Source organism: Sceloporus undulatus, chromosome 1 (genome assembly GCF_019175285.1).
Source record: "Sceloporus undulatus isolate JIND9_A2432 ecotype Alabama chromosome 1, SceUnd_v1.1, whole genome shotgun sequence".
Taxonomy (NCBI): Eukaryota; Metazoa; Chordata; class Lepidosauria; order Squamata; family Phrynosomatidae; genus Sceloporus; species Sceloporus undulatus.
Genome location: NC_056522.1, coordinates 88089814 through 88116762, shown reverse-complemented (window position 1 = coordinate 88116762; position 26949 = coordinate 88089814). Strand labels below are relative to the sequence as shown.

General features: G+C 39.8%; 1 protein-coding gene across 2 annotated transcripts in view; it reads left to right on the top strand.

Moving 5' to 3' along the window:
* Positions 1-26949, top strand: part of GRM1 (glutamate metabotropic receptor 1) — a 267824-nt gene that overhangs the window by 201897 nt on the left and 38978 nt on the right. For both annotated transcript variants that reach the window (XM_042446117.1, XM_042446118.1), the window contains exons 7-8: positions 5680-5806; positions 10100-11030. In XM_042446117.1, coding sequence (XP_042302051.1) covers positions 5680-5806; positions 10100-11030 — 1058 coding nt within the window. The remainder of the gene's footprint in view (positions 1-5679; positions 5807-10099; positions 11031-26949) is intronic.

The following is a 26949-nucleotide window of genomic DNA, read 5'->3' as shown; positions in this document are numbered from 1 at the left end:
ATGAAAGCATACTGGATTTCCCGAAGCCCATCAAGATCATGCCTGAGTTAAGATTTGAATTCTGAAGTATAATTCATATACTTCATAGAAATTCTAGCTTGACATTTCCTGATTAAAAAGACTGTAGAAAATATGTTTCAAACATTACAGTATTTTTAATTTTTTAAAAAATGTGGTACAACAGAAACAAAATGGTGGGCTTAGTTGTACTACATATGTGACCCAAGCAGTTTAGAATTTTATAACCAGTTCTTTGGACAAACCAGGAATCATTTGCTTTGGGAGAGGAAATAATGCTCTGGCATAATGCTAGTTTGAATTTCTCACATTTGCAAAGCCTGGATACATTAAGTTATTGTTGATAACAGGCTTGAATAAATGTAGTTCATACAGAACAGAGTATCATACAATTATAATTAGTTTGTTTCTGTTGTTATTATAAACAACATTATATTAGCAAATAAGTTTTTTTTTCAAAGAAGAAATTTGTTAGAAGTCCTAGGCAAAAGAACACTGATCAATGCTTGCCTTCAGTGAATTTTTATATTTCTCTAGTTAGATTTGCCATGTTTTTATTCAACATTGTTGAAACCCCCGATGAAGGACATAAATTAAGTATAGTTGCCATATTCTAGTTCTCCAAATCGTGCCAGCTTATTTTGCATAACATGTGTGTTAATTAGCATTATGTGCAATTGGTACACATTAACTGTAGCATTGCTGGTCTATCTGGTAGACTCTGCCAGTATATTTTGCCATAGGAAGCACTGATTAAGAGAGCTGGTATAATGTGTTTGAGTAATATAATGTATTTGTCATGTACACTGTTGGTGCAATAAATAATTAACCTGATTTTAAATGGAATTTTATGTCTTAACTGGTACTCTTAAACATCTTCATCAGTTTTACTATAACAGCACTAAATTCAGAACTAATTATCTTTTTTCCAGTCACCGCAGAATGGAAGTAGTCAAAAGTAGTCATGCATGATACAGGAGAGTTTGGTCCCTAGCTTTGGTGGACAAATTGGTGCAGCATATTAAGTGGATACTTAAGAGAGAAATAGACAATTTCAGTCAGTATGGTTTCATTTTATTATCATCTCTGGTACAAAAAGATATCCTGTAAAGGACCATCTGGATTTTACTTAAACCTGTAGCTAATATGGAACACTTTAGACTGGCAAATTGACTACATAATAGCATATCATACTTGTAGCTTGCTTCTCTTCCTTGTTTTTTTAAATCAAATTGTGTGATGTTCTTGTTTTATAGTTTATTCTTATTTATGATGTGTTGTCCTTCATCCTAATCCTGTGGACTTTTCTAATTTTTAAATAACTATATATGGATAAATAAATTGGACAACTATGTTCCTCAAATCAGGCAAAATAATTGCACTGCTATATTTGAAAACTGTTCACTAATTGCAGGTTTTCATACAAAACCCTTTAACGTTGTATTTAAAAGGGGGTGTAGAATTATTTGGATTAAGACAATAGCTTGTACCATTAAAAATGTGACCTTTGATACTAGTACAGTTGCCCCTCCATTTGCGTGGACTTCATATCTGTGACCCTCGCTTACTTGCAAGGAGCAAATGGAGGGAATTAAAATGGGGCACACACATGAGGCAGGCGCCTGCAGCAGCTCACGGCCATGGCACAACTGTCACACTATCAAAACTGTATGATTAGGGACCCAAAATCATGTATTGGTTAGCATTTCTTTCCTTGAGACATTCTTCCTCACAGTACTAGTTTGGAGCTACTTCCAACAATACTGGAAAATATCTTATAATGCCTTATTACACAATTTTAGGATGTCTTTTATGTTGTGTTTTGCTGCAGTAACTATATTTCGTTTGCCAGTATTCTGTCTTTAAACTTTAGCATTTGTCCTTTCCATTTTGGAACAAATAAAATACTATTGATCTTGCACACAAATTCTAGCTTTAATTTATACAATCAGAACTTTAGTTCCTTGTCTTAGTCTTTTCTCAAAGGGCAGGCAGTTTCTGCATGTGCATGTGGTGTGAAAATTACTGTATAAGATCAATACCCAGCATAATAGTGAATTGTAATGTGTTACAGCAGTTCCCTTGGGTGGAACAATTGAAGCATGAGCTGCTTAGTATTTGCCCCCCTGTGCTCCCACATCACAGGCTGCTTTGAACTGCAAACAAAATCTCTACTAGAGACTCCATTTGTATCTAGCTGAAAGCAATTTGCCACCTGCCATGCTCATGTGGCATACAGGAAAAAAATGCACAAGAACAAAATAATGTCTATAAAGTTAACTTCCTAAAGCAAAATGTTTCACTAAAAAATGGGAGGGTTTTTTTAAGAGTGCAGTTTTAAATGTTAATCCCCCCCCCCCAATCCAAACTAGTAACATGTCTCCCAGTCTCGGTTGCTTTTTTTATTGTCTTCTATAATAGTGAATAGCCTCATTTGAGTCCTGTGAGGAAAATCAAAGAACTGCAGTAGATATCACTATTTGCTGGTGGCTGTTTACCCCAAACCACCAGACATTGGTGGTCCCCGATTTATGGCAAAGGCCTGATTTACTTAAATCCTTGTTATCAGTGTTCTTTGGTTGCAGTTTTACTACTGTCTCGAGCTGCACCATTAGAGTGACTAGATCTGTCTTTTGTGGGAGTAAGTAGACAAGCAAGGTCATTTGCATGATCTTTTTTTTTGCACAAAGTTATGTGGCTAGGCAAAGATGCACAGTGTTATATAGCTCCATTTCTGTGTGGTAAGTATGCCACAGCAGTACCTTGTGTGTTTGTGTGTGTGTGTGTGTGTGTGTGTGCGTGCGTGTGTTTGTGTTCCTTAGCATCACACTCCATCACAATTAAAATAATGTAGCAGAAACCCTGGGAAATTTGATAGGATTGCTGTAGAAGAATGTTACATTATGGCTTCATGTAACAGGCATCATTAGATCAGGAAAAACTTTGAGTGAAGGATCATGAAGAGTTATCATATGAGAAAACAAATCCAAAATGGAGTCAAAGAGCAGAGGCTTTGTGCCTTACGGCATGATGTCATAGCTCTTCAGTTCTCATCCCACAAGAGATGGTCATAACTCGCCTTGAATCCCATTGTGGGAGAAAGGCAGAATATAAAGCCTGGAAATAAATAAAAATAAAACTGAGTCTTTTTTTTTCTAGCCAGAAAATTCAGTTCAACAAGAACCTCTCTTTGATGACCATCTCCTGCAGGAAATGTCATGCAGTAAGGCACAGAAAAAGCTGCTACTCTCTGGTTCCCTTTCTGCCTTCTTTTCTTGTGCAATAAAGCTTGGAGAGACATGGTGAGGGGGAAAGAAACCAGATGAATAAAAAGTACACAGATTTAGGAAGGCATTGGAATTTATAATGTGGCTTCTCAGAACAAAACAGGTATAACAACCTGTTCTGCTGGACCATATAAAACCAGCCTGTCAGCTACAAGAACACTTCCAGCAACATGCACATAATGTTAAATGTTTTCTGCATGTATTGACAATGTAATTTAGGTTCCACTTTAGTGAAAAGGAAGGACAGAAATGAAATATATATTTCTGAAAACTTAAGGATAAGATCTTGTTGAAATCCAGTAGGCAGATACCTGTACCAATAGATTATAAGGTGGACACACAGCAACAACAAGGGGAGATGGAAAAGGAGAAAGAGGAAGAGGAAATTATGGGCCAAAACAGGCAGCTGTACAGGGGCGACTTGTCACTGCCGCTTTAAGGGCCAGGACAACTGCATGCCACAGCCCCAATCCAGCTTTGGGTTGGCCCAAAAAGAGGCAGCAAAATTCCACTCCTTTCTGAGCCGGCTTTTCCCATGCCACCACAGCTTTGTGGTGCTCAGGCAGCATGAGGCATCTTAAACGTGTGGTCAGGCAGGTGGCTTCTGGGTGGTGTTGGAGCATGTGTCATGCATACGCCATGCCCCCATGCTGCCTGCAATGTTGCTTTTAGTGCCAGTCTGTACCAGCCGTATGACAATGACAGCAGGAGGCAATGAGCTGGCTATGTCTGTCTGCTTTATCACACTAGGGGCAAACAGGGTTTAAACGAAAGTTAAATGAGAGTTAAACAGAAAATGCCTGTTTATCACACAATATTTCCTGTTTAACTCTCATTTAACTCTTGTTTAAATCCTGTTTCCCCCCTAGTGATAAAGCAGGTCTATGTCTGTCTGTCTGTCTGTCTGTCTGTCTGTCAAAAGCTTTGCTTTGAGGCATCCTTGCAGCCAACACAGTATGGGAGGGTTGCCTTGGAAAATTGCCTGAGTCATGATATTTCAGTTCATTCCTTCAATAGTGCCTTATTTCTGAAATTGGTAGTAGCCCCACACTGAAGTAATAGCCATGGAACAGACTATTCTGCAAATAATTCCCCAGACACTGATTTTCCAGATACTCAGGGTCTGCCACTGAAAAAACAGTGAGCTTGGAGCTTGCTTCTGGGAAGTGGAGGATATTCTCCTCCTCCTCTCTCCACCCCTACTGCCAAAACTGCTGCCCTTGTGCTGTAAAAATATGGAGGCTCAAACTACTCATGTTACAGTTCATTGTGTGAGTGGTTTGTCAATAGAATGTAGTCTGGGACTTAATGACTAGAAAGACTGCGACTTTTCAGGAGCAGATTTTGTTGTTTGCAAAGCAAATCAGCAGTATACTTACTTCATTGGCTTCTTCAATGAGTAATTTTTTTTGGTTCTTTTTTTAAATGAAAGTTGGGAACTTGAGAAATTTGTCTCATCTAATGTGATACCTGTTTCTCTTATCCCCTCCTTATGTACGAGCTGCAACTGAAGAAGTGTTACAGTGATTTTTACAACAGGAAGGAACCTTGATTATTTTTGCTTTCACGATATCTTTACTGTCTCCTGTTAAAGTGTTAGTTTAATTAGTAAATGTGCATAACTGGTGATCAAATTGTTTGGTTTCTACTTAATATCCTTTTTAAAGTTTTGTTGTGTTTTCTTTTTTAAATACAAATTGAGTATCGCTTATCCAGAACTCCAAAATCTGAAATACTTCAAAATCTAAAATTTCCCACATGTGTGGCTGACACAGTGAAGATTTGCTTTCTGATAGTTCAGTATACACAAACTCTATGTCATGTACAAAATTATTTAAAATATTATGAACAAAATTACATTGAGCTTATATGTTTAAGTCATATACGAAACATGAATAAATTTCATGTTTAGACTTGGGTTCCATCTCCAAGATATCTCATTGTTTATATGCAAATATTCCAAAATCCCCCCAAAATCCAAAATCTCAAAATCTTCTGGTCCCAAGCATTTAGGATAAGGGATATTCAGCCTGTACATAATACTATGTATGTGATAATATAGAGATCAAAGTCTCCTTTTTGCCAGTTCCTTTTTACTCACAAACTGCACTGAGCTTATGAAATTGCCTCCCACTGTCAGATCTCTTATCTATTTCACTCAAATTTGTTTTCACTTTTTGGTAATATACAGAGATTTTGTAAACATATATTTTAGCCCAGACTTTGCCTCACTGCTGTTATTATTCCCTAGCATTATTTTCACATTTCTCCGTATTATAATTACTGTATAATAGACTCAGTTATACAGAGTGAAATATTGATGTTCCAAAAAATTTGAAAGAATTTATTTTATTTTATTTTATTTATATTGCAGGTTATAAGGAAGGGAGAAGTAAGCTGCTGCTGGATTTGCACAGCATGCAAGGAGAATGAATTTGTCCAGGATGAGTTTACATGCAAAGCGTGTGAGCTGGGACAATGGCCTAATGATGAGTTGACAGGTGTGGACAATTCCTTGCCATAATATTTTCTCACTAGTTATAGCAACAGTGACCAGACCCCCAGGGCAGCAACAAAAGTCTCTCTACCATCTTTCTCATTTTCTCTCAATGTGTATATGTATAAATATAAACATTACCGAAACTGTGGCTGGCCCTGATTGTCATCATAAATAAAAGACCCTGGCTCATAATCCTAGCCACTGTGGTTTTACAAGACTTGAGACTAACCAAGAATGAATAGCATACCTTCACAAAGGTCACACAATGGGTATCTATCAAACACTTCTTGTTTAAATTGGGGGGCCGCCATCAGATAAGCAAGTCTCATCCAAGACTCCTCTGCTATCTGTCTCCTCCGTTGATTTTAAGGCTGCTTGCTAGGAGTTTTGCTTCTTGGGTGACTTTCTTCTCCTAGACGATCTGTAGTCTGGTCAGTGTAGATGGAGATCTCCCCTAGGTTCCAGTTGCGTGGGCTGCAGGTTTGGATTGAATCACTGAGGTGGGTTGGCAAACAACCAGGACTGTGTAGCAGAAACAGGCTGAGCCAAAGATCTTAAATCCTTCATGAACTCTTTGAAGCCCTACAGAACCTGGAATAGGCAAGTCATCTCCTGGACCTGCTAGCTTAGTGTTTGTAGGACCATAGGAATTGTTCAGTGGGAGTACTGATGACCAAATATTTGCACAGCTTCTATTTCTTCCTTTCATATTAAGGAAAGACTGAATCACTTTCCCTGCACTGTAAATGCAATGGGTCATTGCTGTAGGGCCTGGAACTCTCTTTGAAAAAGCTTGCCATGGAGCTTTTCTATTCTAATATCATAGTCAAGCCACAGCATCCTCTTTTATTGCTGGCTTTCTCCTTGTTCCTTAGGAGATCATCCAGAGGCCATAACTTGGCAAACCATTTTTAAATAGTGTTATTGGTAATTCTAGAGATTGCTTAATTGCATTTTAAATATAACAGCCAAGTTCCTGCATTGTCAGAAATAGCTATGATGCTGGAGTTTTGATGTCATAGCTATTTCAAGTAATGCCACACTCCAAAAACCACTTCAAAAAGCTGAAGGAGATAACATGACAAAAATGCCCTCCACAGCCCCATAAAACATGGCAAAAATACTCCTTACAGCACTGGCGAGTATTTGGAGGCAACCTTTTTGATGGTGAGGTTTGCGGTGGGAGGTGTGTACCCTCCTGCAGGTCTCCTGGGGTCTAATATAGCCCCCTAGACTCCTACTGTTGCTGACTACTGATTTATATATTTTTATTGATATCTTTGTATACAATTTAATATGTAATTGGTTTTAATTTCTGTAAGCCACCTTGAATTCCAATATTGGGTACAAGGCAAGATAAAAATGAAATAATAATAACAGCATCCACAAAGATGCTGCTGAAGATCTTGGGTAGGCCTTTTGTTTAGGGTCTCCTAGGCTGCATTCCAATTTACAAATAAATCAAAGGGCAAATTTAAATAGATTCCAATCTGCATCTGGGTTACACTTTTGTGGAATCGATTTATCCAAAAAGATGCAGAAAAAAATCAGTGTCAAAAAGACGCAGGTTAAATGGGTCTAGCATGTAGTCCCCCTCTCTGAATCGCTTCAGCAATTCAATTCAAGTAGTGGGAATGAGGCCTTAGGAGGAGACCTATGATTCTTTGTATGGAAGTCAAAGATTGCTTTCAGCACTTTTTCTGCCTTTGTTGTGATTTTATAAAATATTGTGAACCATCCTAGAAATTATTTAATAGCATTATTTTAAATAAATAAAATAGTAAAGAAGGATCATTGGACAAATACCCTTCTTAGAGGCCATCAATTCAGGATTATAGATCCCTTCTATTCCAAAAACCTGAAACTGCTAAAAACTGTATTTTTAACAGCCTAAAATAACAGGTAAAAACTTACAATCAGTGATCATTAGGCTTGCAGTAGTAGTACGGAATCTGTTGGAACATTGTGAAGGTGTAGAACTGTGTGACCACAACTATTTAAATCATTTCGCCCATACAATTCTTGGAAAAAGATTCAGAGCTTTTCTTGCACTCAGCAGGTACATAAAATATAAGTACTGTAAACAGACATTGCTGTGCATATCTATGTGTACAATTTCAAAATAATGCTTTCAGTTCTAAATGTCTATTTTATGTATGAGTAAGCCACACTGAACTCAAAGGGGCTTAATTCTGAGTAGTCCTGTAAGAATTTCATTGGCACTTTACAGACCACCCAAAGGGCAGTCTGCCGCCACCCTTGTTTGCTGCACAAAGGAGCTGCAGCGGACAAACCGCACAGCTCCTCTACGCAGCAAAAAGAAGCTGCAAAAAGCGGCTTCTTGTGGCGCTGTTGTGACGTCATAAAGCACCAATGGTGCCCTTGCAGCTTCACAAGGGTGCCAAGATGTGCGGACGCTGGGCGTCCGTCACGTCAAAATGGCGGCACCCATCTGTATAGGGCGCTGCCATTTTGACGCCCTCATCAAAATGGCCCCTATACAGGAAGCGCCGTCCCCTCGCATGTAACGACGGCGCCCAGTAGGGCCCGTCGGGAACGCACTATTGTTAGCCAAATATGTTAGCATTTAACCCTGGCAATTCAGCATAACACATTAAAAGAACAAAATGTAGTGACCCTTAAAAGCAAAGCAATACAAGCAGATAAAGGCATCAATTCAATTGCAAGTCCCAGCTAGAGTAGACCCATTGAATCAATGGGATTTACATCAGTATTGTCTTATCATTTGACAATCAGTTAAACTGATCCTAGCTGGGGCTAGCAATTGAATAGAGGTAAAACTGTTCTGCATCTGTTGATTAACGGGTCATGAGTCCAGATGATCATGCCAGCAAAAAACCTCAGGGAATAAAAACAGGCATTTATAACTGACAGAGTTATGTGTGTATATGTGCCTTCAAGTTGCCTGTTGATTTATGGCAATCCCATGAATTTCAAAGTGTTTTGTTAGGCCAGAAATACTCAGAGGAGACATTGCCAGTGATCCCTTCCAAAATATAGCCTATAACACCTGATTTTCATTGGCAGCCTCACATCCAAGTACTAGCCAAGCCTAACCCTGCTTAATTTCCAAGATCAGACAAGATCCTCTGCCTTTAGAGCATTTTGACAGTGGGAGGGTTATAGGCAGATTATCGTTGCAGTCTGCCTTTATATCTGGGAGGGCTATAACAAACTACCAAATGTGTGTGTGTTTTAAAAAAAATTAAAATATACATTTTAAAATAATAAAAGCAGTTAGAACAATAAAAACAATAGAGCTTTCCCCTAAAAGACCTTTTTAAGGAAACATTGGTCTGAAGTACACAGCCCGGAAGATCCAGCTCTTGCTTCACAAGTGCAGCCTTGGTGTGGCTTCCAGCCACTTTGGGGGCATGAGTCATCTAAACAACATGCCCCCCAAAGCAGCTGGAAGGCACTTTATTTGGCCCATGGATTTCAAGCCATCCAGTTGATAAAGGTTCATTCGAATAAAAAGTTTTGCTGGCCAGCAAAAGGACTGCAAATAAGGGACCACTCTAGTTTCCCTAAAACAGACTTCCAGAGCCTAGGGGCAGTCAAAGGGAAAGCAGTATCTCCCATCCTAACAGTTTAGCCTGTGAAGTGGATACGACTGAGAATTTCATTTCCAGAGTTTCTCAGGCCTAGTTATGTTCAAACATGGAAAAGGGACGTAGCTAGGATTTTAGGAAGGGGGGGGGGGTTCCAGACTAAGTGCCACCATTATAATGGGACTTGAGTGCGGCAGTGCAGCAGCACTCACCATTCATTTTTCTAATGGAAGGGGGGGTCCGGACCCCAAGAACCCCCCTCCCTTGGCTACGTCCCTGCATGGAGGTATGGTCTGTCTGTCAGATAGCTTGGACCTAATTTGTTTAGAGTTCTACATGCCATAACCATCACAGTGAAAACACACTGGCAGCTAGTAAAGCTGCTGTAACAAGGGAGTACTGTGGTCCCTGTAACAAGCCCCAGTTAATACTCTAACTGCAGCCTGACTAAAACAAAGATGTTTTAGAAATAATTATTTTACTCAAATTCTAATTTCTTCCAAAAATTAATAAATGCCTCACTTTTTCTATACAAATTTTCATTTTTGTCTGCTTTTCCTTGCATGAACACAATTTATCTGTTTGCTTGCATAGCAATAAAGACCATGCATTTCTGCTGAATAAGCATGGTTTTCTGTAGTTTCTGAGCAGACCTTTCATCTTGCCTTTCTTCTTCTTCTTTTTTAATCTCTTTAATTCTGTTTCTTTTCTGTACCCTGCAGGCTGTGAACCCATTCCTGTAAAATATCTCCAATGGAGTGACATAGAGTCGATTGTGGCTGTTGTCTTCTCCTGCCTGGGTATTCTGGTCACCATGTTTGTTACCCTTATCTTTGCACTCTACAGGGACACCCCTGTTGTGAAATCCTCTAGCCGGGAACTCTGCTACATTATACTTGCTGGGATCTTCCTGGGCTATATCTGTCCTTTCACCCTTATTGCTAAGCCCACTGACACTTCATGCTACCTCCAGCGCCTTCTCGTGGGGCTTTCCTCTGCCATGTGCTACTCTGCACTTGTAACTAAAACCAACCGTATTGCACGCATCCTGGCAGGGAGCAAGAAAAAAATTTGCACTCGCAAGCCACGATTCATGAGTGCTTGGGCCCAGGTAGTTATTGCCTCCATTTTGATCAGTGTACAACTGACATTGGTGATAACCCTGATCATCATGGAGCCTCCTTTCCCCATCCTTTCCTATCCCAGCATCAAGGAAGTCTACCTGATCTGCAACACCAGCAACTTAGGTGTGGTTGCCCCAGTGGGTTATAATGGACTCCTCATCATGAGCTGCACTTACTATGCCTTCAAAACCCGCAATGTGCCCGCCAATTTCAATGAAGCCAAGTACATTGCCTTCACTATGTACACAACGTGTATCATCTGGCTGGCCTTTGTACCTATATACTTCGGGAGCAACTACAAGATCATCACTACTTGTTTTGCAGTGAGCCTGAGCGTAACAGTAGCCTTGGGGTGCATGTTCACACCCAAGATGTACATCATCATTGCCAAGCCTGAGAGGAATGTCCGCAGTGCCTTCACCACTTCAGATGTGGTGCGTATGCATGTTGGGGATGGCAAGACACCATGTAGGTCCAACAATTTCCTCAGCATATTCCGGAGGAAGAAACCAGGCACTGGGAACCCAAAGTAAGTACTTAGTATGTCTGTCAGTCACCCCCTTGTTCTTCCTGTTTTCAGAAACCCTTGCAATTTTCACAAGGCCTGTAGCCCTTCTACAGCAATGGAAGATAGTTGGGCTGGGATAACCTGAAATAATGCTCAGTTCTTAATTTCCTTTTCCAGTACTATGTCTCAGTGTAGTATCCTGGCATGTTTTTATGCTATTCATCTCTGCTCCTATGGACCTATTTTTCCTTCCCTTTTTCCACACCAAACAATGTGCACTTTTAAAGCATAGAATCAGGTTAACATTGTAAAATGCTAACAAATCTTGGTAAGCACATTTCTTCATTTCTTTGAAATAATATGTTATCTGCCATTTCACTATTGCCTTCTGGGTCCCTTTCGAGTGAGTTCATAACAGCTAGTCATTATTTGTGTAAAAGCAGAATTAAAAAGATTCTTAATCTCATTTTAGCCACTTTATTTGAACAAGCACAGTATATGACAGGTAAGTAAACTGGAAGGATTTCTAACCAAATCCAGTCTCCCCTCCCCAAATATCTCACTCTGTATACAGTGGTGCCTCGGGTTACGAAAGTAATTCGTTCCGCGGCCGCTTTCGTAACCCGAAAAGCCTTCGTAAGCCGAATTGCCATAGGCGCTAATGGGGAAAAGCCGCGATTCCGTGCGAAAAAGCCGAAAAAAGCACCAAAAGTTTTTTCGTAACCCGAAAAAACATTCGTAACCCGGAACAATAATTCCCTATGGGATTTTTTCGTATCCCGAAAATTTCGTAACCTGGGTATTTCGTATCCCGAGGTACCACTGTATTATAAATATTCACTTTTTGACAACTAGGTTTCCCAATAAGTTCAGTCAAAATATTTTAATTTTTAGTCATCTGTTGGCTGAATATTTGCACTTGAAAATAAGATTCAATCTGGGTACAAAACTCACTAAGGAATTACAGTAAATTCTCCTTCATATAGCTGCCTTGAATCTCATTTTCAGAGAAAGGTGAGATATAAATCTAATAAATAAATAAATAAATAGCCCCAACAACTTCCACACAGCAAGATGCAAAATCCAAGTAATCATTCTGTGTAAAGATACAAGCCTTGCAATCCATCTAATAGAAATTCACTGTTCATTTTTCATAGTTGATTTTTTATTTAACTAGATGAAAAATAGAGGATGAGATAGAAATTTTATGTGCAAATAACTGCAGAACAATTACAGGGATTTCTTGCCTGGAAAATTGAAGGTGAACACTCATTTTTATAGTGTGTGTAGTTTATTCTTGAGACAGTTCTGAACATTATTATCAGACTAATGTGCTCATAGTGTGTTCACACTTGATTGAACTAATAGGATTTTAGCTTGTGTTACTCCAATGCTAACCTGCTAAGAATTGTTTATCTTAGAAGGTAAAGATAAAGGATTCTTTTTTAACACTGGAAAATATTTGTTTGAACTGGATGTTCTCCTAAGAATTTTACCAGCATTACAAATTTTTGAGGACCAAATTCTGATGGCCCTGACGTTTCCACTGCTGCTGAGTAATATCTAATACATCAGGAAGGCACCATGTTGGGAAAGGTTGCACCAAATCTTGTTATGATGGCAGGCGTGTTACTACCCATTCTAAATAACATTGGGTGCATCCAGACTGATTGAAAAGTCTGAGATTTTGCTCCTGTTTTTTCTGATTTTATACTGAGTTAAAATAATCTGACCTGGGGAGTGATATAAAAAGTCTTTGGTTGCACTGGGGGGCAAACATTGAGGAGCAAATGCCTGGGATAAACAAAATGTGTGTGGATCTGCAAAATAAATATGAAAAAAAAACAGGAACTAAATCTGGGACTTTTTGGTCTTTTTAATCAAACTGGATGCACCTAGTGTGAATTGTTTACTCAAAACCATTAAACTCCCCCCTTTTATTATTACTTTTAAAAGCACAATTGTTAAAAGATACAAAAATTGCACTGTGGTGGACTTCCGGTTAACATGGCTCCCCTCCCAGTTGCTTGATCCAGATGGTGGGGAAGAAAGCAGAGCTAACAGGCAGTGAACATGCCTATGTATCTTGTAATGAAATGCCTTGAAGAAATATGAGCAGTCAGTATAGAGTCAAATATATTAGGTTGGGAAAGGAAGCAAAATTCTTAATTCCATTATCTCTTCATTTATTCCATAATCTCCTTTCCATCCTTTTAAAAAGATAATTTAGAATAATTAAACAGAAAATAATCCCCCCACACACACACACACACACTCATGCCCTCTCAATTGTCATCATGGTGGAAAGAACTTGATTTTCAACAGTGTTTGTGAATACACAATTAGGGGAGGTAGTTATCAAGAATTAACTGCTTGCCATACATGTGTATGATTTTTAGCATGTGACATAAAAGAAATCTGAGCAAGTTCACAAACCACCTTAATAGCTATATATGGAGGTCTGTTAAATGGTGTGGTGTTGGAGTAAGAATATAAGAAGGGCCATACTGGATTACATGGGATGATTATCTAGTCCAGCTGAGTCTGAAATCCAGTTTCAGACCACTGTTCAATCTACCTTCCCTTTAATTGGAATTAGACAAACCTACGATTGAGGAATCTAGGCTGAAGACTTAACCCAATCTTTTCCCAGCACAATCCAAGAGTATCTAAACTACAGCAAGAAATATTTCAATATTTTGATACAAACAAAAGAGCTGACCTTTCATTTGCAATTATATGAGATAAAAATGAAAAATGTATTCTGTGGTATTTGTCAAGTAACTATTCAGTACTTTAAAAGAATAATAAGTTCTCAAGAAAAACGTATAAATGATATTGATACTTTTGAACCCCAACATAAAACAATAGGTGGGACTAAAACATATGTAAAGCTAATACAAAAGAGAACCAAATTTAAAATTCTGGTATCAAATAAAACAGTTACTTCCCTTTGTATCTTCAGTAACAGTACTATGAATTTGGTAATGAACATTCAAAAATAATAGCTAACTAATTGGAACAAAAGCTTTGGAAAAACACATCCCCAGTAATAGAGTCAGAAGATAGCAAACCAGTTTGGAGGATCTATAAATATTTATTCACATCTTCATACATAATATTCAAACTTCTGTAATGCCAGAACTTCTCTCTGAAAGTAAAAACCATGGCTACCCAAATAATTCAATAATATTTCAAATTAGTGACAGACACTACTAGCGTATAAATTCCAGTATATTAACTGAAGTGATAGAGCAATCATCAAGATTAAAAATAATAAATTACCAGGAACTGATTGGTTTATAAATAAATTTTACAAAAAATATGAAGAAATCAAACATTTCTAATTCCAAAACTAGCAATTCATTATAATATTTTACAAGGAGATCCATTTCTGAAGTCCTGGGATATACCACATATCTGACATAAGCCAAAACCAAACAGTGGCCAATTAGCTGCCTACGAGATACCCACAAGTGAGACATGAATGCAATAATATTATTGTAAGTGATATACACAGGCATATACCTTTGATAGTGCTGCAAACATACATCCATCATGACTACTATACATCCATAATTAATGCTTGAGGGATTTGATCTTGGCAAACTTGGTTGCAAACTGGACCTTCCAAAGAAATATACTGTATAAACAGTATACCTTTTTCTAAATGTCATAATGTCGTTTTTGGTTTTAAAATAGTACCAAAAATGTTTTAAATTTTATTTTATTTTATTTTATTTTATTTTAAAAATCTATTCTTTAAATTTATATCCCAACAAGGGCCAAGGTATCTTACAAGGCTAAAATAAAATACAACTAAAAACCTGATGATATGATATAATATAATATAATATATATAACTTGCCTATCATGTTAAAAAATACCCATAAAATGCAGTTCACACACATCCTTAAAAGCCGTTTTGCCCAATTCATTAATCAGAAAAATATGTATAAATAATAAGGAATTTAGCGGCTAGCGAAAGGATAGGAGAAAGGGACCCAGACTAGTCTCTCATGGGAGGAGACTGATTATGGCATTATCCATACTTCTCACGATTCCTTACCAGATGGATTTATGAGGATGGGGTAATTGTGAGAAGGCCTCTTCCAAGGATCCTAAGATAATTATAGAAAGCAATGATGTGTCAGATAGCCTGCACATATATAGAACTTTGAGACTGTCAAGGGCATTTAGTCCAATCACCTAGCATGCAGGAATGCACAATTAAAGCACTCCTGAAAAATGCCCATCCAACCTCTGTTTAAAGACCTCAAATGAATGTGACTCACTATCCTCTGAGGCAGTCTATTCCCCTGCTGATTTCTCTATATGATTCTATGATAGGGCCTTGTCACGCAATCATATCATTGTAGGGACCAAAATTTCTCTACTAAGGATCAAAGGAAACATTTTATCCAATAGACATCCCTCTGTAGATGAACCTAAACATAATAAAGCACTATTAAATAATCTGATATTGAACATTTGGCTTTTGAAAATCATCTGTGTGTGATCATTGGCCTAGCTCAGAGTATGAGACTAAATCTGCCCACTGAGGCCTCATTCCCACTTACACAAAAATTGTTTTCCAATCTGAATCAATGAATCGATTCGGAATCGGATCGTGGTTCCCACTATATTTGCATTGGAGAACAGGCCGGCTGCACCAGCGTCCAGTCCTTGGATCCAGACCAAGCCCTGGGAGAGGGCCGCACTTCTCTCCTTGGCCTCCCTTGCGTCCCCCCCAGATATTCTGGCCAAGTGATCAATGGCGCGCTTCCCAGAGAGCTACCCTCTGGCCCTCCCTCACCTTTTCTGGCTTCACTGGCTCTGGACACCAGATACTGTGACCCCCACCCCTGAGACTCACCCTCCCGGCCACCACTACCCCTTCTCCACCTCTGGCCAAATCCTAGGGGAAGCCCTCCACAGCCACCTGACCCTCTCCTCCAGGAGGGTCCTTCCGCACCTCCAACTCCCGTGCCTGCCAGACCAGCCACTCCAGCTCCTGGTGCAGCTCCCAGTTCTCCCTCCAGAGGGACCGGCTGCCATCCTCCATCCACTGGGTCGCCTCTGCCTTCTGATCCACCTCGTCATCCTCTGGGGCCTAGATCCACTCCCTGGAGGCCAGCTGCCCCTGCCAAAAGCATTCCGTGGTCCGGCACCGGTGCTGCTGCTCCTGCTGCTCCTGCTGCTGCTGTGTGGTATCCAGTTTCCAGTGGAGCTCCCAGAGGCATCGGTCCTGCTCCTCCCACTGCACCCCAAGCAATGCCCACTGCTGGACCAGGCCCTCTGCCTCTCAGCAGAGCCTCCAGTCAAGGCGGCGGTACTCCTCCTCCTCCACAGCCCCCTCGGCTGCCCTTCCAAGATACTCCTCAGGGGCCTCGGTCAGGGCTATATGCCTAGAGAATGATGCCTTTCTTGCCTCCTTGTCCTTCTCTGGTCACTGGTCTGGCATGGCAAGGTCTGAAGCGGAGGAAGAGGGAAGGGTCCCAGAGATCACCCAGCCAGGCCCCAGAGACCCTTCTGTTGGAGTGGCATTTGGGCCTCCCTTCCTCCCCGGGTCTTCCAGCCCCAAGGGATGCCCAGAGCTCCCAGTTGCCCATTGGACAGGACCAGGCCAGCGTGGAAGACAGGAAAAGAAGGCCGGGGCAGAGGAGGTAAGAAGAGACCGAGAGGACAGAGGAGAGGGAGGCCAGGAAGCTGGGACTGCCGGGGCTGGTCGAATCTGCCTGGTTCCCACCTGGGCTGAATCTATTTATCTCAAAATAAATCAATTCAGCCCAAATAACCTGGAAAAAAGTATCTTTTTGATGTGGGTTAAACGGGTCAAAAGCATGGCCCCGCTTTCTGAATCACTTCAGCAATTCAGATTAAGTGGGAACCATGCACTTTTATACCAGATCAAATCAAATCATGATCCGGTTTAAACTGTAGTGGGAATGAAGCCTGAGTCTTCCTGGAACAAAATGAAATGTTAGGTTCAGCAGCTCTTTTCTAACAGTGATACACCTTCTCTGTTCATGTATTTCCTTATCCTCATGAAAATTCCTTCAACCAGCAAGAAAAATCTCCACTATTAAGAAGTGGCATATGATAAAATCTGTACTACCAGTACATTACTTCAGTTCGACCTGGATTTATGAAAATACAGTTTAAGGTGTTCTTCAAGACAAAGAAAATCCTTACAGAGTACCATATGTACTCAACTATAAGTGAAGAAATGTATGCCCCAAAATTGACCCCAAAACACTTGGTTGACATATATGGGTTAATAGGCTTGCTCCTCAAGCCTCCTCCTAAGTCTGGCTGTCTCCTGAGGGGACAGCCAGACTGAGGAGGGGGAGGAAGGGCAAGCGCTCGCCCCTCAAGCCTCCTCCTCAATCTGGCTGTCTCAAGTTTTACCCTTGACTTATTCATGGGTCACATAAAAGTCCTTAATTTTGGCCCCAAAACCTGACCTTGACTTATACATGAGGTCGACTTATACTCGAGTATATATGATACCACTTACAGAGGAATTCAGGCAGGCAAAATTCCTTCGTCTGTGCAACTCAGACTGGAATAGGATTTTACCCTGCCAAATAAAAAGCTGCCCATTTTCTGCTCTCTGCTTGGAATGAAAATTGGATGAATGAATGGAATCCTTCATCTTCCCCTCACCCTCCCCTCTCCCAAATCTCTTCCCCATCTCACTCATCATCATTTTAATGCCTTCCCTATTCTGGGAAGAACCTGGTGTGGAGGAAAAGGGTGCATCCAAACTGAAAATTCACAGATTTTGTTCTTGTTCTTTCACATTTTTAATTGGGTTCAAATGGGCCAATCTGGGGAGCTGGTATAAAAAGCATCTATCATATCAGGAGTTATGGGGAAATATTCTGGGATAAACAAAATGTGTATGGATCTACAAAATAAAACTGGAAAGAACAGAAACAAAATATAGGACTTTCTGGCCATTCTAATCAGTCTAGATATGTCCCTGGTCATGATCTTTCTTTCTTCATAGCAATGCCCTTGAAGATGAAGGAGAAGTCAAGAATATGGGTGGGAGGGATAATTTTCCATTTACCCACGAGTCTATTGTGTCCTTTGATTTTGGAAAAGCAGGCCTCTTGCAGACCCAGCTCTACAATAAACTTACCAGAAGCAACAGCCGCCATAGATAGAGATGGAGGCATAGAATGACCCTCACCAAAATTTGGAGCATCCTTACTTCCTTTCTGTCCTCAAACCAGCATTTGAGTTTGTGTAAGAGCAGTTAGTGAGGAAAACAAATTGTTTATATACCTGTTTTGCAATTCTGGAACCAGCACGTGAACCAAAGTTATGCTTCAAAATGTACATTTTCTAAATCTTACAATACCATGTTTCAGTTAAAAATGCATACAGAAATGTGCATATTGTTGAGCATCTTTTATTAAAAAAAATCTTTATATAAGGAGTTATATATTAATGAAGTTTAGGTAAAAGAACATATATTGGAGAAAATGGACCTGAGAATGCACCAAAACATTCCTGCAGGCTTTCTTTAAATTCAGATTGATCCAGAAACAGATAGACAGAAATTTAACACTGGAAAAATGAGAAACTGATTGAAACCAACCCATCATTTCTAATCGTCACCAATATCCAGGCCTTCTGTTTCTTTTATATGTTTTGAACAAATGAGGAAGAGCTAGAAATAATTGATAATTGTGAAAGCAAATAGGTGCATCTGCATTTTCATACCTGCCTTTAAAGCTTTCCATAATAGCTTTACCTTTTCAAGTGAAGGTCATAAATAATTTCAGTTGACCTTTTACATTTACAAACTAAGATCTAAGATGTGATGAACCTGTATTTCAACTCACATTTAGAGTAAAGAGGAATAGAATTTCCCTGTTGAGGATTAATATTGCCTGTCTGAGGAGTTAAATTCAGCTTCTGTAATAGTAGTTGCATAATTTATTTGTGACACTCAGCATAAAGTACTTATTGCAAGAACATGTTTGTGAATACTGTGTCTGTTCTGTCTCAAACTGGCAAGAGCATGTTTTTGAGAGAATTTCATATCTCTTATTGTCTAATATTTTTGGCACTTCTGTGTCCAGGAAGTGTATAATGATAAAAGAATCACTGTGTTTTACTATGACCTGAATTAATTTGTGAAAACATCTTCCGTATTTAGTGTTTGTTCAGGGTGCATGGGTCTTTATGTCATGCTGAAACCACAGCTTCGTAACAGACTGTTACTAAATGTCTTAATATTAATGCACACTATGGCTGCTGCAAGCCAGTGTGCATGTAATGACAATTATGCTACTAGTGGCATCTCAAGAGATAAAACTGTCTTTAAAGTATTGATTCAGGAGACCAAGCAGCAATATTTGCATTTCTTGAGAAGATAATCATGGAAGTGGAAGAATTTAATGATCGTCTATGTCAAAGAGGCAGGATTTGTCATGACTAAACCATCTCTGACTGATGCTTATCTAGCCTTATTTTAGGAAAGAAAGCCCACAGCTCCTCTGTCTATTACAATGGTCAGTGGATCTCCAGTTCCAACACTATATAATCTTACTCTTTTGTTATCTAAAACTGTTGCCTCTTTTTTATCAAGCCCCATTCTGAGTCATCCTTCGTTGGATTATCTTCTAACATATCTCTTAATTCTGTTATCTCTATAATATAATATAATTTAAACAACCATTCTTTTACCCCTGGCATATGTTTTCCATTTTTGCACAAAGAGTATTCTAGTCATTGTAGTTAAATAAAATAAGACCTTACTGTACTTTTTTTCTGTCTCATCTTCAAATATACCTAAGGGCATATACCCCAGTTTCATTGCCAAATTTATTTTTAATATTTTATTTATTGTTTGGGAAATCAAACTCCAATTTTTATTTTTATTTTTATTTTTTTCCTTTTTGCATGGCCACCAACAGTGGAAATAGGTACCTGGTGTTGATAAGAAACTTTATTAAGGAACAATGGCGGGTTACAAACCGCCATAAAGTACGCGCTCTGCGTGTACTAGGGTTAGGAAGGGCCGTATTAGGGTTAGGAAGGTTCTTACCTTCCTGACAGCCCTTTCTCCCAGTACGCGCGGAGCGCGTACTTTTTTGCGGTGCCCATCCACATGGGCGCCGCCATGTTGACGTATTGGATGCTGTGCGTCCAGACGTGTCGCGGCGGAAGTGACGTCGCGAGGACGCACTCCACCCCTCGCGGCGCCACTTCCGCGTTCCAAAAAGGAGCGGCATTTCGCCGCTCCTTTTTTGCTGCGCGGGGAAGCCTCGCGGTCTGGCAGCTGGGGCTTCCCTACGCAGCGAATGGCGGTGGCGGGAAAACGGCCCCTTGAGGGACGTTTGTAACCCGCCAATGAGGTAATATTGTGGTGAAAGTTTATAGAAATATAGAGAGTTTTAACTCTAAGTATATTAGTAGTGAAACATTAATGGATGGATTATAAAGTTTAGATTAGACATGTAATTTATAACTGTCTAGTTATATTTAGAGTACTTGATTTACTCATTGTGTATTCAGTATATACAGTATATTTGCTATATATATATATTGATATATGGATAGGTACAGTGTTTCTTTCTATTGGTATTTATCTAATTGCTAAATATGACAAGAAATTATAAATAAATCAGGATTTAAAAGAAAGTCAATTAGCTTCGTTAAGCCATGGTAGGGGAAGTTTGAGGATTGTTGGATAAGCTAAATCAACCATATATAGTTAAAATGAATGTATTAATTTTTAAATTTCAATAAATATCAGATATTTAATAAAATTAAAAATAAAATAAATAAAACTGTTGTGAGGAAAAATCATTCACTTTGGAGCTGTACAAACAGCCCCAAAGGTGCAGCCTCCAGCCTGAGGCCTTGCCATCAAGAACATAACAATACACAAATTAACATGGAAATCACTTCTCCCTTCCCAGGGTCACATAGTGTGTGTGTGTGTGTGTGTGTGTACACACATACCCAACTCTCTTCCATATCAGCATTCTCTGAAGATGCCAGCCACAGATGCTGGTGAAACGTCGGGAATAAACACTTCTAGAACATGGCCACATAGCCCAAAAAACCTAAAAATTATAATTTTAGTGTTAAACCATTGATAACACACCACAGACACATGTCTGCCCACCCTTGAGAATGAAAAAATAGTTTACTCTAACTTACTGGGGGATTTCCTCTAGTTACTTCCTTTGACAAATACCTTTTGCAAAATGTCATCCGATGAAAAACAAAACAAAACTGAAGAGTGGTCATGTTATAGAACTGAAGTTAGGCCCAGTACAGACCAGTGCTTTGCATCGGCCTGCGGCCAAAATTAGAGTTAGGTTGGACTGGGAATCCACACACACCCAGCCCTACTATAGGTGCACGGGAACCATCTTGTCGCGCTCTTGTCCACAAGGGGTGCGCAATGATGACATCCGTGCAGTGTAGTGTCCAAACAGCACCGTGCCATGTGGACATCATGATCACATGCAAGCACACCGATCATGCCCCACACACAGTATAAAAAGAACCAGCCGGGAGATGGTTCTTTTTAGGCCTCCCGGAGGCCATGCCATTTGTCTGCTGCGGCCTCCATCCAGGGCAGAAAGGGGCGGCTGTACCCAGATGGTGGTTTCGGAGGCAAAAGCATGCGATAAAACCAGGGCAGTCCGAATTTGGCTTGAATTCGGGAGCGGTAAGTCGCTTTATTTTACTGTGCGCTAAGCTAAGCTCATACAGCAAGATCCTTTGGGCTGCTTATCTGTGCCTTTTCTAACTATTCTCCTTTCCAAGGCCTTCTGTTGATTCTAAATGACAAAAATGTTCAGACAACAAAGCTAATACAAGATAGCATGAAGAGATCAACCCATGATGTTGCTCTGAGGCGAGCAACCAGTGATGCCCCCACCCCAGCCACTAAGTCTAGGTGCACAAAACTTAAAATCAGCCAAGTTAATTTGGTTTTTCGTGCAAGCCCCTCTTTCTCCTTCTGGTGTAACAAGAAACAGCAAAATAATTAGTTATTTGTTGTCCTTTCATGCTATCCAGACCTTGTTCCTGAGACAACCACCTCCATGTGCCTGGTAGTGTCAGCCCAGTCAGGGGGTAATTCTGACTTGTTTATTTGTGTCCTAATAAAATTGATAAGGCTTATTCACAAATGATAAGCTTTAAAATTATGTTACATATATATTTTTAAATAAAAAACCTATATTATCATTGGGTTACCTTATGTCCTCCAGGACATAAATGCTCAGGTACAAATCCAGGACATGCTCTCTTATTCAGAACTAAAAATTTTGTCCAGGTGGATTTTTACAATGTCCAGATTTTCATTGTATGGATGTATGGCCTGGAAAAAGCAAACGATCAGGTAGCAGAACTCTGAAGAAAAGGTAAAGGGACATGCTATGCTAAAGATGGGTGAGGGAAGACTGTAAAACAGTCCCCATGGGACTCACTGAGTAACATACCAGCTTCCATATGGGTGAGGACTATTGCCACCATTGTCCTCACCAGTGCCATCATCTTCCTCCATCTTAAAAGGAAGGCCTGTCAGGAAAGAAGAGTTTGGAGAGATGAAAATCCTTCTGCCAATGTTCAGGGATGATGCCCAGCCACCAGGAAAGTTTATCTTGTTTGTTGGACTGACTCAACTTAGGAGCATTCAAAAAAGTAGTCATGCAGCATAAAAACGAGGAAGGAAGGAGGAGGGGAAAAGGAAAAAAAGAAAAGAAAGGAAAATAAATGTGGCACCACCTTTAAGACTAACTTGTCTTTTGCATGAGCTTTCATGGATAAAAACCCATTTCTTCAGATGCAGTACAGAATGATAAATGCTGAGGTACAAAGCATATTTACACAATTGTGAGAATGGGACGGAATGTAATAGGATCTAGAAAGATGACACATGCCCTAAATTTTCAAATGGAAGTGTAATGTGATACAGGTCCTTCATGTTTTCATAGTGTTCAGTTAGTGTTAATGCATGAAAGCAATAAATCTGCTTACTGAAAGTCAGTTTTCCAGTATTCAAAATTCCCTCCAAGAAAATTCCTTTTGTTGCATGTGCAGTAGTATTAATACATGTAATGTGCCATGAAGCTATTGTCTTTGTTCATACCTCAACTAAAGAATTGGAATTTGAGAATATAATTCAGTTCAGTGGTTTATCTTTCTGCTATTCTGCTTTAGCCTCATTCAAGATGGTATTCTTGATGGTTTGTAGTCCATCTTGGTGTGGGATGTTGGTGTATAGGGATTCTGCATCCATAGTGGCTAGGATGGTGTTCTCTGGGAGATTGTAGATGGACTCTAGTTTCCTTGGGGAAATCAGTTATATCCTTCATGTAGCTTGGTGGCATATGGCCTGAGAAGTGAGTTCATATCCCAATAGTCAGGATTCTATCGCTTGAGACAATCAGTCTTCCTGAATTGTCTTATGTCGCTTAGGTAGCAAACAGAAGATGCTCAGTTTGGGTTCCTGGGGTGTGCCCTGCTCTATTCTTCAGTAGAGAAGTCTCTGTGTAGTTCCTTCTGATATTTATCAGTGGGATCTTTGGACAGGATTCTGTAAAAATGTTGTATTTTTCAGTTGTCTCTCAGCCTCCTTATGTAGTCTGACTTATTCATGATTATCACAGCTCCCCATTTGTCTGTGTGTCGTATAATAATGTTAGGATTGTTTCTGAGACTGTGGATGGCATCTTATTCCATACAGCTGAGATTGTGCAGTAAATTGTGTCTCTTGTTCATTATTTCAGTTTGAGCACAGTGATGAAAGCATTCTATAGAGATCTAATTTCATGTTCCAGCCTTCTGAAGTGGTTCATGTAGAGTTTTTCTTTTTGTAGAAGATCTTTTGTTTGTCTTTGTCTTTTCTTATATAGATCTTCTTTCTATAGTGCTTGCAAATATATTCTTGTGTGTTTGTGCAGTGACCATTGTCTTGTGGTGTAGACTGAAGCTTGTGAGCTGTTGTTCTGACTAGTGTCAGTTTACTCTCCCTGAAATATTCCTTGAGTCATAGATGGTGGAAGAAGCCTCCAGGTCACCACAGAACTGAATTGTGTGTGTAGATTTTGAAGGACCAAAGGATAGCCCTCATGAGAGGGCAAACATCTCTATGTGGCTTTGTGTGTAGCTGGAAAGGTTTATAATATTATTGCCCATTGAGGCCTTTAGTAAAAGGTAGTTTCTTTTCTTTTGCTTTAGAGAAGCAAACTATATCGCATAAGCGTTTTTTTCTTTTTCTGAAGAAATTCTGTCTAGTGTTCTGTTGTGTAAGAGGGCAGGAGGTCCTGTACATGTAGTTCCAAATCTCAGATTATCTTTTTGAACTTTTCTTGTTTGATGGTTAGGATGCTGATAGGATGGTTAAGTAGTTTCCTGGAGAGGAGGTGGCAGAACATGTCACTGTAATTTGTGTGATATGTTGTCTCTAGTGGATTTTTCACCTTTAGTCCTTTAGGAATAACATCTTGTTTCTCCCCCCCCCCCAAATTATTATCTTCCTTCATCCTTCCTACTTTTTAAACTGAGGAGCAATGACTCCTTTTACAAATGCCTGGAATTTATAAAGTATTTAAAATGAGAGTCATCACAATCAGTGGTTCAAAGTAGTTAGTAAATGTGTCCTGTATTCTGCTTTTCAAAATACAGTAAATTTAATTAACAACCAATAGAAATAGCAAAATAAAATGTGTTAGGTAAGGAGAAGTTTGACACACAGGCTGGATACAGAGAGTATTGAGACTATAGAATGGGATTTCCTTTTCAAAGAATAGCTGTGCAAGCAGATCTTCCTAGTTTCATATTTCAACATGTGAGTCTACCCAATAAAATCACTGAAAACTATCCATAACAATTTTCTTTTCTTTTTTTTTTTCCAGAAAGATTGGCAATTTATAATCTTATTAAGTAGTCTGGCTCGATTCAAATGCTGTATGTTGAAAAGCCTGGGTAATTGTAATGTTCTGCTCAACAATTAAACCCAGGATTCCTCCTTTCTTTTTCTGTAGCTCAGTTTATTATATATTATTTTCTGCAAATCATGCATCATTCTCTGTTCCATTTTCTGCACAGATTAGAACATGAATACTGTAGAATGTGGTCAAATAATAAAACACCATATGAGGGTTGTTGTTTTTTTAGATAGGCGATAAAGGCCATAATGGAATTAAAATTAGAGGGTTTTCAGCTTGTAATCACTGGAGGTGCATTTTAATGGGAACATGGAAGCCAGGTGTCTGCTCTGAGGCTGTGGAACTCAGAACTGTGGAACCTGACTGTGGCCAAGGAGTGGGGAGGCTACTTCTGATGTTTTCCCATTCCACCAACAAGCAAAGATGTAGTCACCGCACTGTAACCTGGCTAGGCATCCCATGGTGTGCCAGGTAAATGTCTCTATTCAAAGACATTTAATTTCTTAGCATCCTAAAAGCTCCACACTTTTTACTCCAAATTTTCTTGTTTTACTTGGCATACACTGCTAGAAAGGACTCTTAATTTAGAGCTCAACCAGCTGTTTATCAAATTAGACCCATCTTTAGAGTTTACCATTTTTGAAGCAATTTAACAAACATAGTTCACATTTCCCCAACCGCAGCCAGTTTATCAGTGACATATAACTATTGCTTCCTCATTACTGAACTTCAAGTGCCTTCTGAGTTCACCAAATCACACTTATTGTTGCTCTGAAGTGGTAGTGCCCCAAGAAAAGAAGGTTAAGAGGTGATATGATAGCTCTGTTTAAATATTTGAAGGGATGTCATATTGAGGAGGGAGCAAGCTTGTTTTCTGCTGCTCCAGAGACTAGGGCCTGGAGCAATGGATGCAAGCTGCAGGAAAAGAGATTCCACCTCAACGTTAGGAGGAACTTCCTGACAGTAAGGGCTGTTCGACAGTGGAACACACTCCCTCGGAGTGTAGTGGAGTCTCCCTCCTTGGAGGTCTTCAAACGGAGGCTGGATGGCCATCTGTCGGGGATGCTTTGATTTGGATTTCCTGCATGGCAGGGGGTTGGACTGGATGGCCCTTGTGGTCTCTTCCAACTCTATGATTCTATGATTCTATAATTCTATGACTGGATGCCAGATTTCCTCCCAGGCTTCATTCTGACCATGCTATACCCCTGCCAGGAGCATTAGGCTAATACAGTGGTGCCTCGGGTTACGAAATTAATTCGTTCCGCGGCTAATTTCGTAACCCGAAAAACCTTCGTAACCCGAATTGCCATAGGCGCTAATGGGGAAAAAAGCCGTGGCTCTGCCGCGGCTCCATTTAAACAGCGCCGCCGTTTTTTCGTAACCCGAAAAAACGTTCGTAACCCGAAACAATAAATCCCTATGGGATTTTTTCGTATCCCGAAAAATTCGTAAGCTGGGTAATTCGTATCCCGAGGTACCACTGTATATGCCTTCAGCTAAGTGGTATCAAGGGACTTCTGTCTTTGACTTTGGTAGGATTTCTCTTCTTCCTACCCTGTGCCTCTCTGTTGGTTTCACAGATTACATGGGAAATATGTGAGGCTTCTCATACTGTTCTTCATGGATTTTTCCAGATGATGTCTTCAACTCTTATCTTTCTTGGGAATATCTGAATCAAGTCCTTCCAACCCTGTCCCTCATGACATCAATATCACTGCTTATTTCATTGCAATTCCAGATAGCAGAATACAAAATGCAGTATGTTGTTTTTGTTGCTGTGTGCTTCCAAGACATTTTTTATTTATGGCAACCCTAAGGCAACCCAATTTTAGGGTTTTCTTGGCAGGTTTTCTCATAGGGAGGGGTTGTCATTGCCATCCTCTGAAGCTGAGAGAATGTGATTTGCTCAAGGTCACCCAGTTGGTTTTTTATGCTCAAGCAGGAATTTGAACTCTGGTGTCAGTGATGTAGTCCAATGCTCAAAGCACTACGCTGGTTAATAG